This window comes from Camellia sinensis, chromosome 5 (assembly GCF_055761805.1).
Source record: "Camellia sinensis isolate YWXY chromosome 5, ASM5576180v1, whole genome shotgun sequence".
Taxonomy (NCBI): Eukaryota; Viridiplantae; Streptophyta; class Magnoliopsida; order Ericales; family Theaceae; genus Camellia; species Camellia sinensis.
In genome coordinates, this window is record NC_138965.1 from 45431334 (window position 1) to 45446651 (window position 15318).

Consider the following 15318-nt stretch of genomic DNA (forward strand, 5'->3'; position numbering starts at 1 on the left):
AATTAAAATTATTGAAGTGATCTGCAGCTTGTCTTCACTTATTTGTTTTTCTGCTTAATTGCATCTCGAAAGTAATATTATAATCTCACACATTAATTTGTTAATGTTATGTTTGGATTTTTAGAATTGTCTAACAAAAAAATTTATTGGAAGACTAAGGGGTTGGTCAGGTAGTTGAGGTGTTGTGTGAAGATTGGGTGGGAGCTTCTATTTGCACATCCCAAATCTCGTCTTTACACACATTTAATAAAAATTATTGAAATTACTATTATGGACATTAAATAAACTCATTCGGAAGTTGAATGTCGAAAAAATAAAAAAAATTCGGAACTCTACTTTCCGAACAAGTTATTTATTTTCGGAATGTTACTTCCGAACCAATTGTTTATTTTCGGAAATCTACTTCCGAATTAATTATTTATTGAAAAAGATGTGTAAAGAGAGAAATGAGTGTGTGTAAATAGAAGTTCCCATATTGGGTTCAAGTCTTATTGTTGTCAATGCAGTTTTTTTTCACTATTTTATACAAAAACTAAAAGAGAATTTTTTTTTTTTTGGAAGGGAAACAAAATTATTTGTGTAGTTTCATTCTTTTTAATGGATAATTAGGTAAAAAAGTTACTAGAAAGTACAAATAACAAAATAACTGTTCATTTGTTTCTCATTTTTTATACTCCAAGCAAAGAAAGGAAATTTAGCAACTTTTCACTTCATTTATTTTAGAATTTTACTAAAATTTTCGCTTCTTATTGTCCTACATAAATTCAAGATTCAAATATTTTATTTTAAATATTATAACCAATAGTAAATGCCTATAGAAATATATAAAACATTAATGATTAGCATAAAATGTTAATCTTTTACACAATCAGCTCAAAGTCTAGAAAAAAGTGGAGGATAGTGTAGGTTTGTGCGCCTCCGTTTGGGAAATGGGTTGGCTTTTTAATTTTTTGACTTTTTGACTATTTTAATCTGGGGCTAAAAAGCCTGGTTTGGGAAGAGTTTTTTGACTTTTTGGTTTTTTTGACTTTTTTTATGAGAGATGTGTGTAATGATTATGGATTGAATTTGATGTTTTGTTTTTTTTGGCTAAAATAGCATATTTTATTTTTTGTGGCTATTTTAGCCCCTAACCCACCAAAACCAACTTCCCAAACTATGCCAGGGTTGAGTAACTTACAATATCACTTTGTCTTTTAAATTATCATTAAAAAAATTAATTTCATATACGTTCTTTTAATAATATTATTTGTTAATATAAACTATTCGATTTTATATTAATTTTACTCCGTTGTTAACGGGCTTCTATAATTAAACAGAAGTTACTAACATAACACCCAAACTTCATTTTACCTCCAAATTATCATCAAAATATCAATTATACCAAATTAAATTCGAACTTCTAATTTTTCATACAAATCAATGCTACATTCAAAAATATTTTACTCAAACTTCAAAAAAATTTGATGTGTTCTCTGTTACTAACTGAACTCATCACGTCAGTACCATCATTTGAGCCAACTTTTTGATTTATATTAATATTTGTATATTAATTTTTTAATATTTTTTTTCATAAATAGTAATAATTTTTTAATTTTTTTTAAGGTTGTCAAACAAGACCTTAGATTAAACCCGCTCAAATTACATGCATTGTATACATTTATATGGGCCTCATGTACCCTTAAATTTGCGGCCTTTTGCCTTGATGCAACAATTTCAATTGGGCCAATTTTAGCGAGCCCGATCAACTATCTAAGCCCAAACACAGAACCAGTCACCTCGGTATTGCCAGCCCCGGGCAGCACTGATTTTCAATCTAACGGCCACCAAACCCTGCCCGACGAATCAAAACGGTCAGCGGTAGCAGATCTCTCTAGAATCCGCCACGTGGCATTACCTAACCCTCACTGCCTCTCTCTCCTAAAACCCTTCTCTCCGCATCTCTCTTTCTTATCTTCTTCAACCTTGAAGCCACCTCTCGCTGCGTCTGTCTATCATCACCAAACACTTGGCTCCCCCAAAATCTAGGGTTTCAGAACTCCTCCCTCCAAAACCCTAACTATCCATATATTGCTTCAATTTCTAGGGTTAGGGTTTTTTTGATCATATACACTGAAATGGCGACATCTACAGCTCAGATTCACGTTCTCGGAGGTACTACAACTACCTTCGCTGCTTCGTCTTCGAAGCATTCGAGTGGAAAATCTCCACGAACAGTGTTCTTTGGCCAGCGACTCAACAGCAGTACAGCGTCGTTTCGATTTCCAAAGTTGAAGAAGAGCGAGAGGAGAAGAAGTTGCGGTGGTGGAGGACCGGTGAGGGTGGTGGCGGAGAAGGTGGTGGGAATCGACCTCGGGACGACCAACTCGGCGGTGGCGGCTATGGAGGGAGGCAAGCCTGTCATCGTCACCAACTCTGAGGGCCAGCGGACGACGCCGTCGGTGGTGGCGTATACGAAAGTCGGTGATTTGCTCGTCGGGCAGATTGCGAAGCGACAAGCTGTGGTGAATTCCGAGAACACGTTCTTCTCAGTGAAGAGGTTTATTGGTAGGAAGATGTCGGAGGTCGGTGAGGAAGCCAAGCAGGTCTCCTACACTGTGGTTCGTGATGAGAATGGAAATGTCAAGCTTCAGTGCCCTGCCATGGGCAAGCAGTTTGCTGCCGAGGAAATCTCAGCTCAGGTATTCATATGAATTGATTGATGTGGACTCTATGGATTGGCATTTGATATAGTTTCTATCTGATTTTGCCGTAATGTTCTCATATGTATCAAATGGTGCTGATTTTTATCGCTTTGAATTGTTTCGATGAATAGATTGCAGTTTACCTTTGCAAAATGTGGATAACGGATTATAGAGTTTTACTTTTGTTTGTCATCCAAAAGCGTCTTAGATTTTCTTGTGAATGATGCCTTTGGGATTCTATTGCCGTCGGTGTAAAATGATTATATATGTGAAGGAATCCTAAAAGATTTGATCTTGTGAATGATGCCTTTGGGATTCTATTGTCTTTGGTGTAAAATGATTATATATGTGATGTAATCCTAAAAGATTTGATCGAGAGAGTGAGGATAATTAGTGGCAAAAAAATATGCATAATAATATCAAGGGCAAATTTCACTTTACCCCTGATTTGGCCCATGTGCGGATTGTCCCCTTTTATTTGGAATAATCACATAGCCCCTTTATAGTATGCGGACTGAAGTGAACCATTTGGCCTGTTAATAATTTGATGAAAAAGACTAAAATATGCTTGTATATAAGTAACCTAAATGTGAACTACGGGTATTTCGTTATTTGTTTGGGAGGCAAAATGCATTTTAACCCCTTATGCTTATTTATTCCATGTGTTAGTTACCCTATTGAAATTTGAAAATGAGCATATAATCTCTTATGTTTGGCATATGTTTCACACTTGCTGTTTAGTTAAACAAAAATGATGCATTTCAGTCCATAAACAACAAAAAGGTTATGTGGTTATTTCCAAATAAGAGAGAGGTAATACGCAAATAGGCAAAAGCATAAGGGGGTTAAATGAAATTTTCCCTAATATCAATTGAAGTTATGATATGAGTTTGGTAGAAATATTGCTTATAATTATTCTTTATTGTCTGCATTTTAAATAGTTTCGAATTTGGGTTTAATAACAATTTTGAAGCTTGCTTGGACTGGCTTGCTTTGGTTTTACCGTTCCATATTGTAATGATCAAACCAAATCAAACAAAACCAAATCAAACCAAACCAAACCAAACCAAACCACCTTGTGTCCTACACCAGTGGAGTTAGCTAAATCATACATGAATCATTTTAAGCCATTGTGCAGTAAAATTTAATAATTCATATATTTCTTTTACTACTTCATTACATATCAATTTAGGTCTTTTGCCTTCCCCTCATTCTTACCGTTGTATTTGTAGGTCTTCGCTGTACATTACCAAATTATCTTAGCATGTTCTCTCTTAACTTATCTTCAATTGGTACTTACCATTTCACTAACATTTTTATTTTTTTTTCTTTTCCTTCCTCTGTACATTGAAAAGAAAAACAAAGTAAAACAAGGATTAAGTTGTCTCCTTAAGTAACATATTAGTTGCCAGCAGGCTGTGGATCTCTGCTGCGTACTAAAGTGCCAAGGTCTCTTGGGGCCTAGGCACACGGCGCAAGGCGAGGCGCAGGCTTCATCGAAGTGAGGCACACCTTGTACGGAAAAAAAAAAAATTTAATATAAGTAAATAATTTAGTGTTCAACATAAACAAACTGAAATGTTAAACATTTAGTATTCTTCGAAGATTAGGAATCAGGGCTAATTTTTTTTTCTATTATTGATTTGGGATTGAATGCTCAATGTATTGGCATCAGTAATAAGAGTAGAGGTCTTTTGTAGTTTCATCATATTAAATCAATGGTCATATTTTAAACAAAATCAATCAAAGCAAATAATAAAAAAAGCTCTCAAGACACGTGCTTTCGGCTTTATTATGCCTTGGACTAGTCTGGTGCCTTATCGAAGTCGCTTGTCCTATAATATTACAAGGCGCAAACCTTGGGTCTAGATGGGACTTGGGCCAAGGCGCGGCCTGGAACACTACAAGGCGCAAACCTCGAGTCTGGATGGGACTTGAACCTAGGCGCACCTTTAATAACACTGGACCACAAGGTGGTCTTCTGGTAGTTCTTCTCTGAAATTCGCTCTAGCATCATTGCACACATTCCCTTCTCTCTAAGCGTGCCTTATTGAAGTCGCCTGGTCTGGAACACTACAAGGTGCAAACCTCGAGTCTGGATGGGACTTGGGCCTAGGTGCGCCTTTAATGACACTGAACCACAAAGTGGTCTTCTAGTAGTTCTTCTCTGAAATTCGCCACAGCATCATTGCACACATTCCCTTCTCTCAATACATGTTGAATAGTACACTTACATCGTCTTAGAATTATCCTCGAGTCTTCAACCAAACCTCTGAAAGGGGAGTTTTCTCCTAGTTCTTCGGCCGAAAGCTTGACAATTTGCTCAACATTTGTCTTTACTGTCACTTTTTTGCTCAATTATATTTGAAGGAAATGGTAAGCCCCTTATACACTGCCCACAACTTAACCCCTAAAATTGTGCAGTCTCAAGTTTGACGTAGTATCCAAATACCCAAGCTTCAGTCTCCTTGTGAAATCGTACGACCGTCATAGTCCAGCTTGATCATTCATGCATTTGGAATAGACCAACTTATCAGAATAAAGTAGTGTCTAGGTATGGTAATGGCAATGTTAAAAGCTTGATGGATATCTAAGTAGCATGGTTACGGACACGTGACACGACACTAACACATTGACACGTCAATTTTAAAAAAATGTAAGACACGGCACGCTTGAAACGCGTTAAAATTCTATATTTTTACGAATTTATTATACATCATATATATAACATTACTTACATTTAAAGGCTATATATTTCAAACATGAAGATATCATTCATGTAACAATTACATTTTAAAGAATGCAAAAAAATTATAGAACATTGTAATACACATGATGTATTCATCTTATAAATATCTCAAAACATATTTAGAGTGCATAAGTTGTGTTTTGAAGAATGCAGAACATTCTTATTATAAAGGTATTAATCGCATAGGACAAGTTCGGAGGGTTCAAGATTTATTTCCTAAGTGTTCACAAAGTGTTGATAAAGTGTCCGATATTATCAATTTTATTTTTTAATTAAGACATGTTGAAAAAGTGTTGGACACACATTTTCCGAAGAGTGTTGGTGTCCGACATGGATGTCGGACACGGCACGCTTCCTCTGTAGAAGTGTCTGTGTTTCTTAGATGGATATCATTAGAATACTCAAAAATAAACTTAACGTTTTCTTGGGTAATGGTTTCTTTATTTTTAAAAATATATTTGTTTCTATTTTTCTAGATTTTCCATAGGGGAAATAAACACAGTATGCTAAGAAATATGATTATTAAAATGATTTTTGTTTTAAATTTTGGAATTAGTTTTAATCTAATCCATTAAAGGCTTATCAAGCATCTCTAAACACTAGTTGTGCCTACTAAATATGGAAGAACACACTTACTCAGCTTTGGAGCAGCCTTTGAAGAGATGGTTCATGGCTTCCATATCAATGCAATTGGGGCATGGGGCTCTTACAACTAGTGAGAAACTTCCCATGTAATACAATCCAAAAGAATCCTTAAAGCTTTTGTTAGAATTTCCCATCTTTACCTTTACCTACTCCACTACACACTCCACTTCACCTACCTCTACTCCACTACACACTCCACTTCACCTAACCCACTATCACCTCCACTACACCTACTACCACATTACCTTCACCTACTCCACTACACACTCCACTTCACCTACCTCTACTCCACTACACACTCCACTTCACCTAACCCACTATCACCTCCACTACACCTACTACCACATTTTCTTCTATATATAGATTGTATAGGAATTGTAATTAATCAATCTTGTAATCTATCAATCAAGACATCAATCAATAATACATAAATTATTACATGGTATCAGAGCAAGGTTAAGAATTTAATATTTTTTCGCTTCACCGGCGGGCGGCAACCTCGCCTTGGCCGCCCGCCGGACCTCAACCTAGTCCGCTAGAATTGACTACTACATACCTACCTCCTCATCATATCTTCATAACATCTCATTCTCTCTCGGCATCATAGTAGCCGTGATACTGCTCATACTTCTGGACAGCAGAGAGAACATCGTCTTTCTCGATCTTTCCGCCGACGCCGGTGGCGAGATCCAAGGCTCCGGCTTTCGACATCACTCTCCCCAAATAGTCCATAGCAGCTTCTCCACCGGAAAGATACTCCTAACAGCAGCGGAAAAAAGGTGTTTCCCTCAGCCAAACAAGGCTCAATAGCTGTGGTCCTCATCAAAATACGTGTAATTGCTACTCCTGAACTTGGTTTCCCTATCCTTGCTAACAAGCTTCTCAAATGCTTCCGGGCCATGTTCTTCTATGTACTTCTCAGCAGCAGTTAGAATGTCATCTGGCTTACTGAAGATGTCCTTCTTCCTTGGGACATACTAGACGTTAACAGTCTGCTGTGGGTTAAGAAAGAAAGGCCTCAAATAATGCTCATAAACATATGCAGCACCACTGATACTCTTTATGATGGTGGATATTTCAATGCCATTACAACACAGCACCTTGAAATTTATTTTATTTTATTTTCTTATCTCTCTTTCTGACCATTACAACACAGCACCAGCACACTTGTTCCCACCTTTCATCATGGTTTCCACTTTCTTTTTCTTTTTTTATATTTATTTTAATCCATCTTTTTTGAAAACAAAACCAATATCACTTTTTTTAATTCCTTAATTTATTTTAATAACATGAGTGGCCTCTCTTTTCCACCATCTCCCTCTTTTTCTACACAATATTTTTGTACCACCGCCCACTCCATGATTTCCATATTAATATTATTATTATTATTATTATTATTATTATTATTATTATTTTCACAAAAAAAAAAAAAAAAAAAAAAAAAAAAAATTCATTCCAGTTGATTTTTCTGCCTTACCACACCTACCATTCGAGTTTGCCAAACACACTTATTTTATTCATGTCAGGATCAACCCCGATCATAATTTTACACGAGAAAAAAAAAAAAAAAAAAAAAAAAAAAAAAAAAAAAACCACCATAACACACCCAACACCCACAGTGGGATTTTTCTTCTCTACTCTGCTGCAGATCTCTTCTTCTTTCCTCCGTCCTGGGCGGCCCTTGACGGTGCTGCCTCCGTGTTTCCTACGCCGCCGAGCACGTTCACTCCTCCATACTCCTCCACTGCAGCATACGGCGGACCTCCAAATCGGAACATCACAGTGGCCTTCCGCTTCAGCTCCTTATTTTCTGCTTTCAGCACACTTATCTCTGCTCGCGCATCCTTATACATGCGTTGGAGCAGAGCCAGCTGGGAATTTAAATGCTGCACCTCATTTGTCCTACTCTGCAGCCGGTTCGACAAATTTGTGACCGCCGTCATGGTTTCCACGCATGACTTCAGAGTATACTGATTAGCCTCAATATCAGTTTGCACCGCCATTTTTTGCTCCACCGACCGCATCGGAAAGTTCAATGGAGCAAAACCAGAGGTGTTTGGTTGAGGTTCACTGGCCACCGCACCAGTTATTTCTCTTGTGGGCTCGTTCAGTTCTGGAAAGAGCGTGAGCAGGTTCTGGGTAGCTGGACGGGAAGAAGAGGCCATGTTTTTGGGTTGCTAAGTGTTTCAGCGAAATAGCAATTTCAGACTGGTAATGTTCGGAAGGGTTGGTGACAGAATGGCAACAAAGTGTTCCACAGTTTCTCTCTCCGCAGAGGCAGAGTTTTTTCAGCGAAGGGTTGGTTTCAGAGGTTTCAGAATGGTATGCCTCAGCCTCAGCCTTCGTCTTGGTTAAATAGCCGAGGCAGCCACGCGTATCGCGCGCCTCTTGCCGCCCGACAAACTGGCACGCCTTTTCATGGCACATCTTTTGACAAAGTGGACACGCCTTTTGATGGCACGCCTTTTGATGGCACGCCTTTTGATGAATTGGGCACGCCTTTTGATGGCACGCCTTTTGACAAAATTGGGCACACCTTTTGAGGGTGCAACTTTTTAAGAGTCCGACAAGACTCTGTAAACTGTCCCGACATTGATTCCGGTTAGTTTTTACAAGGGTCCGACAAGACTCTGTAAACTGTCCCGACATTGATTCCGGTTAGCTCCTTTATGGGTCCGACAAGACTCTGTAAACTGTCCCGACATTGATTCCGGTTAGTTTCTACAAGGGTCCAGCAAGACTCCGTAAACTGTCACAACATTGTCTTCTACAACGGTCCGACATGACCCCATAAACTGTCTTCTACATCGGTCTGACACCACCATACAGTGTCCTCTACAACGTTATGACACCCCATACAGTGTCTTCACCAACGGTCTGACACGACCATACAGTGTCTCCTATCCTTTTTTATTTTTATGTATTTTCTTGTTTTGTTCCTCTCTCCAAACTCAAGTTGGTTAGTTCCTATCCTCCTTGAGTTTGCGGGGGGCTGTTAGAATTTCCCATCTTTACCTTTACCTACTCCACTACACACTCCACTTCACCTACCTCTACTCCACTACACACTCCACTTCACCTAACCCACTATCACCTCCACTACACCTACTACCACATTACCTTCACCTACTCCACTACACACTCCACTTCACCTACCTCTACTCCACTACACACTCCACTTCACCTAACCCACTATCACCTCCACTACACCTACTACCACATTTTCTTCTATATATAGATTGTATAGGAATTGTAATTAATCAATCTTGTAATCTATCAATCAAGACATCAATCAATAATACATAAATTATTACAGCTTTTATGGAATTATAAGTTGCCACATTCACTGTCAGTCCCCACCCTGACTAATGTGATCCATAACCATATCATAAGTAACTAAGGTATAGAAACCCCCATCAGAGAGACCTTTGAATGGAGTTTATCAGGGTAAGTGTAGATCTAGGAGGCTGGATTCTCAGGATAGATGATACAACACGGGGGAAACATGTTGATGTGATGGTGTTCATGTTTTTTCTTTTTTTTTTTTTTTCTTTTTGATTTGTTTCGTTTTGTTTTGTTTTTTGAGATGAACAATAGAAGAGGTATATATTTGATATATAAACAAGATACAATAAGAGGACAAGAAGTCCTCCACAAGGAAAGCGAACAAAATGCCCAGAAAGAAGACAAAGAAAACCTTTATACATCACAAATCGCCCCCCAATCTTTCAAAATTAGAAAGGAAGGAACCCCTTTAAACGAAGTGGAAACGGATTCCCAAAACAATGCCAAATGGTGCCCTTTTTCCCACAGCGAATCCTCGACGTCAAACTTATCCTTAAAGATCCTTGTGTTCCTTTCCAACCAAATGGCCTAAAAAATTGCAAAAACAACCCATTTCCACAACACTTTTGCTCTTTTCTTGTGTCTCACTCCCCTTCCACACTTAACACAGAGTCCACAGTATCACAGTTAAGGGATTGGTTAGTGGGAATAGTTTCGTCCAAGGGCTTATCCCCACATCACTAGCCTCTCCAAAGTCTAACATTGGTTCAGTCACCAATAGTCCACTTGACACCCTTTTCTAAGATTTCTCTGGTATTTATAATGTCTTTCAATATGTGGGAGGGTTTCCTTTTCTTAGGCTACTTGTGGAAAGTATCTTTCCTTAAATATTTGGCTTTAAGTATCTTTTATGAATAGATTCATCCACATTGTAATGACTACTTGTAAAATTGACAATGACTATATCTTACACTGTTTGGTATTGTACTTGATTTATACTTTATATATATTTTTTTAAAAAAAATTAGGCAAGAATGATGAAAAATCAGAAATCATTATCGTAGTGGTTTGTTTCATCTCCTCACGGATATGTGCAGTCTAACCAAAAATCGCTAATAACCTTAGCAATTTAAGTTTTGGAATGCACAGTTTGAAACATAGTATATTTTCATTCCAAAATGGTGAATTTAGCGATTCAAAGCGATCCCAAATTTGTTTTCAATATATTTCAAAGGTTTTCCTGAGGAGGAAAGAAAATCAAATTTAATGAATTAAAACCTAAGGAGATTGGAGTTTTGACAAGAAAAAATGGTTCATAATGCTATTTATCAAAAAAAAAAAAAAAAGGGTTCATAATGCTCATGCATGTGTTTTACGTGATTAATTTGAAAAAAAGAAGAAAAAAGACTAAATAGTAATCTGTACAAATGTATCCCTATTATACCACATTTTAAAGTATGTGGCGTATCAATTTCCTGCACCCCGTACTGGAACGATCCACATTCATGGTGACATTGGATATGCGTTAATGAAAACAAAACTATGTAAAATATTTTGGCTGGGGCCAATTCAAGAAATTTTACTAATAGCAGTTTTTTTGTTATGTTTCCACTAAACACTTGTATTTGTTTTCATTTCATTTTTCATGTTTTATAAAGGAGAAAAAAGGAGGTGTAGGACAAAAAAAAATATTCTCAGAAATGATACCAAACAGCCCTTTAGGATTCTTTTATTAATTTATTTATATTTTTAAATGGTTGTTTGATAATCTCTATTTCGTGCCGAATTAGGTTTTGAGAAAACTTGTGGACGATGCTTCAAAATTTTTGAATGATAAAGTCACTAAAGCTGTGGTCACAGTACCTGCTTACTTCAATGATTCCCAAAGGACAGCTACAAAGGATGCTGGTCGAATTGCTGGCTTAGAAGTTTTACGAATTATCAATGAACCTACTGCTGCTTCATTGGCATATGGTTTTGAAAAAAAGAACAATGAAACCATTCTGGTATTTGACCTTGGAGGTGGTACCTTCGATGTTTCAGGTATTGCAGCTGTCTCATATCTTACTGTGTCTCATTTCTGACTCTGGTATATCCTGAAACTTTTTTAGTCATTCTTATCATTAACCAAGGAAAAAAGAAAAAAAGATGCATAGTTTTCAGTTGCTATAAATTATAATATGCTATAACGTGTCTGTTCTTCCTCTCTCAAGAATTACTCTGTCTGCTTGTCATTCCTTATTTGAAGCTTACTTTCTTGAAACTATGTCACTTTCACATGCATTATTAGCTTGCTCTTACAAATTAAGTTAGGATAAATTATCATTTTGCATTTCCAAGTGCTAGGTTTGTTGTGCACTTTAGTAAGACCTAAGAAGCACATGCATGAATATGCTACACTACAGGAACATGCTACACTACAGGAACATGCTAACACGACAATTTTAAAAAATGCAGGACACAACACGTGAGGGACACATGCAATATGTAATGTATGTGAATATTTGGCTCAAAAGATAATGAAAACAATACAATATAACATTAATCCCTAAAGTCTAATAAAGGAGCGAGGTAAAAATCTGCATGGTTTTACCTTTATAGTTGAATCCCAGTTGTTTTCTTGAAACTTGTAAATTTTCATGTGTGTCTAAGTGATTGGTCCAAAATAACAGTGAGATGCACTTAGATGTGTGTTTGACATGTGTCAGGAAATGTCTCCTGACTTGGATGACGCTCCTTATTCCTGTGCTTGTTTATAGAAGACATGAATTGGAGTGCATGCATGTTGTCATTGGGTAGAGATTTCAGGTGGTTTTGGCGCACACCCATGGATTAATGTTTCACTCCTTTGTGAAAGGATTAATAGCTGTGTTTTTCTCCTACTCAACTCTGTACTTATGTTATTTTTTTCTCTTAAATCACAGTTCTTGAGGTTGGTGACGGAGTGTTTGAGGTACTTTCTACTTCTGGTGATACACATCTGGGTGGTGATGACTTCGACAAGGTTGGCATTCTTTGTTTATGTCCTATGAAAAACCACATGTTAGTTTATTTTTATTTTTTTGGTGAGTTATTGCTGAAGATAATTTATGACTAATGTTCTTATTACAGAGAGTAGTAGATTGGCTTGCTGCTAGTTTTAAGAGAGATGAAGGTATAGATCTTTTGAAGGACAAACAAGCTCTTCAGCGACTGACTGAGACAGCGGAGAAAGCAAAAATGGAATTGTCGTCTCTGACACAGACAAATATTAGGTATTTGCAGTGCCTCTGATCTTTATCATCTTGATGATCTCTCTCCCACTCTCTATTGTTATTGATAGTATTCTTTTTCTGCAGTTTACCTTTTATTACAGCCACTGCAGATGGCCCCAAACACATTGAAACCACCATTACAAGGGCCAAGTTTGAGGAATTATGTTCTGATCTGCTTGACAGGTAACGAGTACTCTTTCAACAAAGTTTCTAATTAGATGCCTTATAATTGCTTCGTTGTTACTTGGTGCTCCACAATTTGTGCTGGTACCACTTTGCTCTAGGAAAGGGAATGTTTCTCTCTCGCTTTCTCTCTCTTCCTTTTCTTTTTTCTAGGCCTGCTATCATTTTTAATTTGTCACTTTACAAGTGAACTTTCCACCAATATGAAGAAAGTCAAGTTCAAGTTTTATTCCTTGTCTTAGGCTTAAAAGACCAGTTGAAAATGCTTTGAGGGATGCAAAACTCTCTTTCAATGATCTAGATGAAGTTATCCTCGTTGGTGGATCAACACGGATTCCAGCTGTTCAGGAACTTGTTAAAAGATTAACTGGAAAAGAACCCAATGTTACGGTAAATCCTGATGAAGTCGTTGCCCTCGGTGCTGCTGTTCAGGTCAATCCTCTTGTTTTCATGCTATTTTCTTTATCTTTTGTTTGCTTGTGTGTTCATCCTTCACTATCATTCTTTATGGTGAAACCAACACTGCACGAAGACTAGGTCTGTTTTGCCGTTGGAGTGTTAATTGTGGTTTCTTTTTGGTATAATTTTGTGGTTCGTACTCTTATTTCATCTTTCAATTGTGTACTAAACTTCTGTGCCTTTATTCAATCTGTTCCAGGCTGGTGTTCTCGCTGGAGATGTCAGTGACATAGTCCTTCTTGACGTTACACCATTATCTCTGGGTCTGGAAACTCTTGGTGGTGTTATGACAAAAATTATCCCAAGAAACACAACTTTGCCCACCTCAAAATCAGAGGTGTTCTCAACAGCTGCTGATGGGCAGACAAGCGTGGAGATTAATGTTCTCCAAGGTGAGAGAGAATTTGTAAGGGACAACAAATCTCTTGGCAGCTTCCGCCTGGATGGAATCCCACCTGCCCCACGCGGAGTTCCTCAAATTGAAGTCAAGTTTGACATTGATGCAAATGGTATTCTCTCTGTCGCTGCTGTTGATAAAGGCACCGGGAAGAAGCAAGATATTACCATTACTGGTGCTAGCACCTTGCCTGGTGATGAGGTATGGTTTCATAAATAATATGTAGTATCTGACTAGATAAGCAAACTAAACCAGACCAAACCTTAAGTCCCAATTAAGACGGGTTGGTTACATGAATCATTTTCATTCATGTCCATAAGTGATTCGACTGGGATTTATATGTGCTGGTTGTTACGCTACCTAACACATATCCCTCTTCCTTTATCTGGGCTTGGGACAAGCAGTAAAAAAAAAAAAGCATGACAAAGTAGTAGATACTAATGGTTAACAGTAGTTGCTGTGTGGCACAGGCATCTGCTGGCACTGCAGAAAATTGTACTGGTTTGAGTCCCAGTGGAGGCGGTTGCGTGTTCCTCTTAACTCACTCAGTCACTGCATCCGAAAGAACTGAATTAAAATAAAACAAATTAAAGTTAAAAATGAAGAAGAAGAAAAGCTACTTTTCTGATTTCTTCTTATGCCATATTATATTTTTGTTGCACAATAATTTCACTGATTGCTAGCAGTTATGTGCTTTTGGCTCAATATAGATTAATCTAGAGCCTTTATGGACCATAAGCCATAACATTCTACTGTTAAATTGTTAATGGAACGCTGGTGATGGATACATCATGCAAGCTTCCTGTCTGTAGGACTCTGAAGTCATTATTGAACGGAGCTAAGCGAGTAGACAACTTTTATATTAAGCTTTTAGTAGAATAATACTGAGGGATAAGTCTGAAATTGTACAGGTAGAGAGGATGGTTAAAGAAGCCGAGACGTATGCCAAGGAAGACAAGGAGAAGAGAGATGCCATAGACACAAAGAACCAGGCAGATTCTGTTGTGTACCAGACAGAGAAGCAGCTAAAGGAATTGGGAGACAAGGTTCCGGCTCCAGTGAAGGAGAAAGTTGAAGCCAAACTTGGAGAGCTCAAGGATGCAATGTCAGGGGGCTCAACTCAGGCCATGAAAGATGCCATGGCTGCCCTTAATCAGGAAGTTATGCAGCTCGGCCAATCCCTCTATAACCAGCCGGGTGCGGCACCTGGTGCTGGCGGCCCTGCGCCTGGTGGCAGCACGGGCCCATCAGAATCATCAGGCAAAGGAGCTGATGGGGATGTCATTGATGCAGACTTCACTGACAGCAAGTGATATAAGAACACTGGTGATAAATATCAATGGTCAGCTGATTTTTTCCCTTTGTAGTTTTGATTTTCTACTTAAATGTGTGTAAGTAATTTAATGATTTTGTGAAGATTGGATCTGATGCTGGGGGTTACATTTTCAGGATTTTTATTCCGTTGAGTATTTGAGGGAAAATATTAGGGCAAGTAGAGGATTAAACCGTCTTGTTTCATATAATAGTGAAAACTTCAGGTTAGTCAACTCAAACTCTGTTTAGTTGATTTGTTAAAGGTGGTATGCAATGAGAAATTTGAACTTTGCCTTTGCTGATTTTTTTTTATTTATTTAAAGAAAGTCTGTATACATTGCTAGTTTT

General features: G+C 37.8%; 1 protein-coding gene across 1 annotated transcript; it reads left to right on the forward strand.

The window, feature by feature from the left end:
* Window positions 1–1814: 1814 nt before the first annotated feature.
* Window positions 1815–15272, forward strand: LOC145790602 (stromal 70 kDa heat shock-related protein, chloroplastic). The gene is made up of 8 exons (XM_082868757.1): window positions 1815–2681; window positions 11154–11406; window positions 12288–12367; window positions 12475–12617; window positions 12702–12800; window positions 13043–13232; window positions 13459–13857; window positions 14568–15272. Exons 1-8 carry the CDS (start codon window positions 2118–2120, stop codon window positions 14967–14969), a joined length of 2130 nt encoding a protein of 709 aa, XP_082724883.1. The 5' UTR covers window positions 1815–2117; the 3' UTR covers window positions 14970–15272.
* The last annotated feature ends 46 nt before the right edge of the window (window positions 15273–15318 follow it).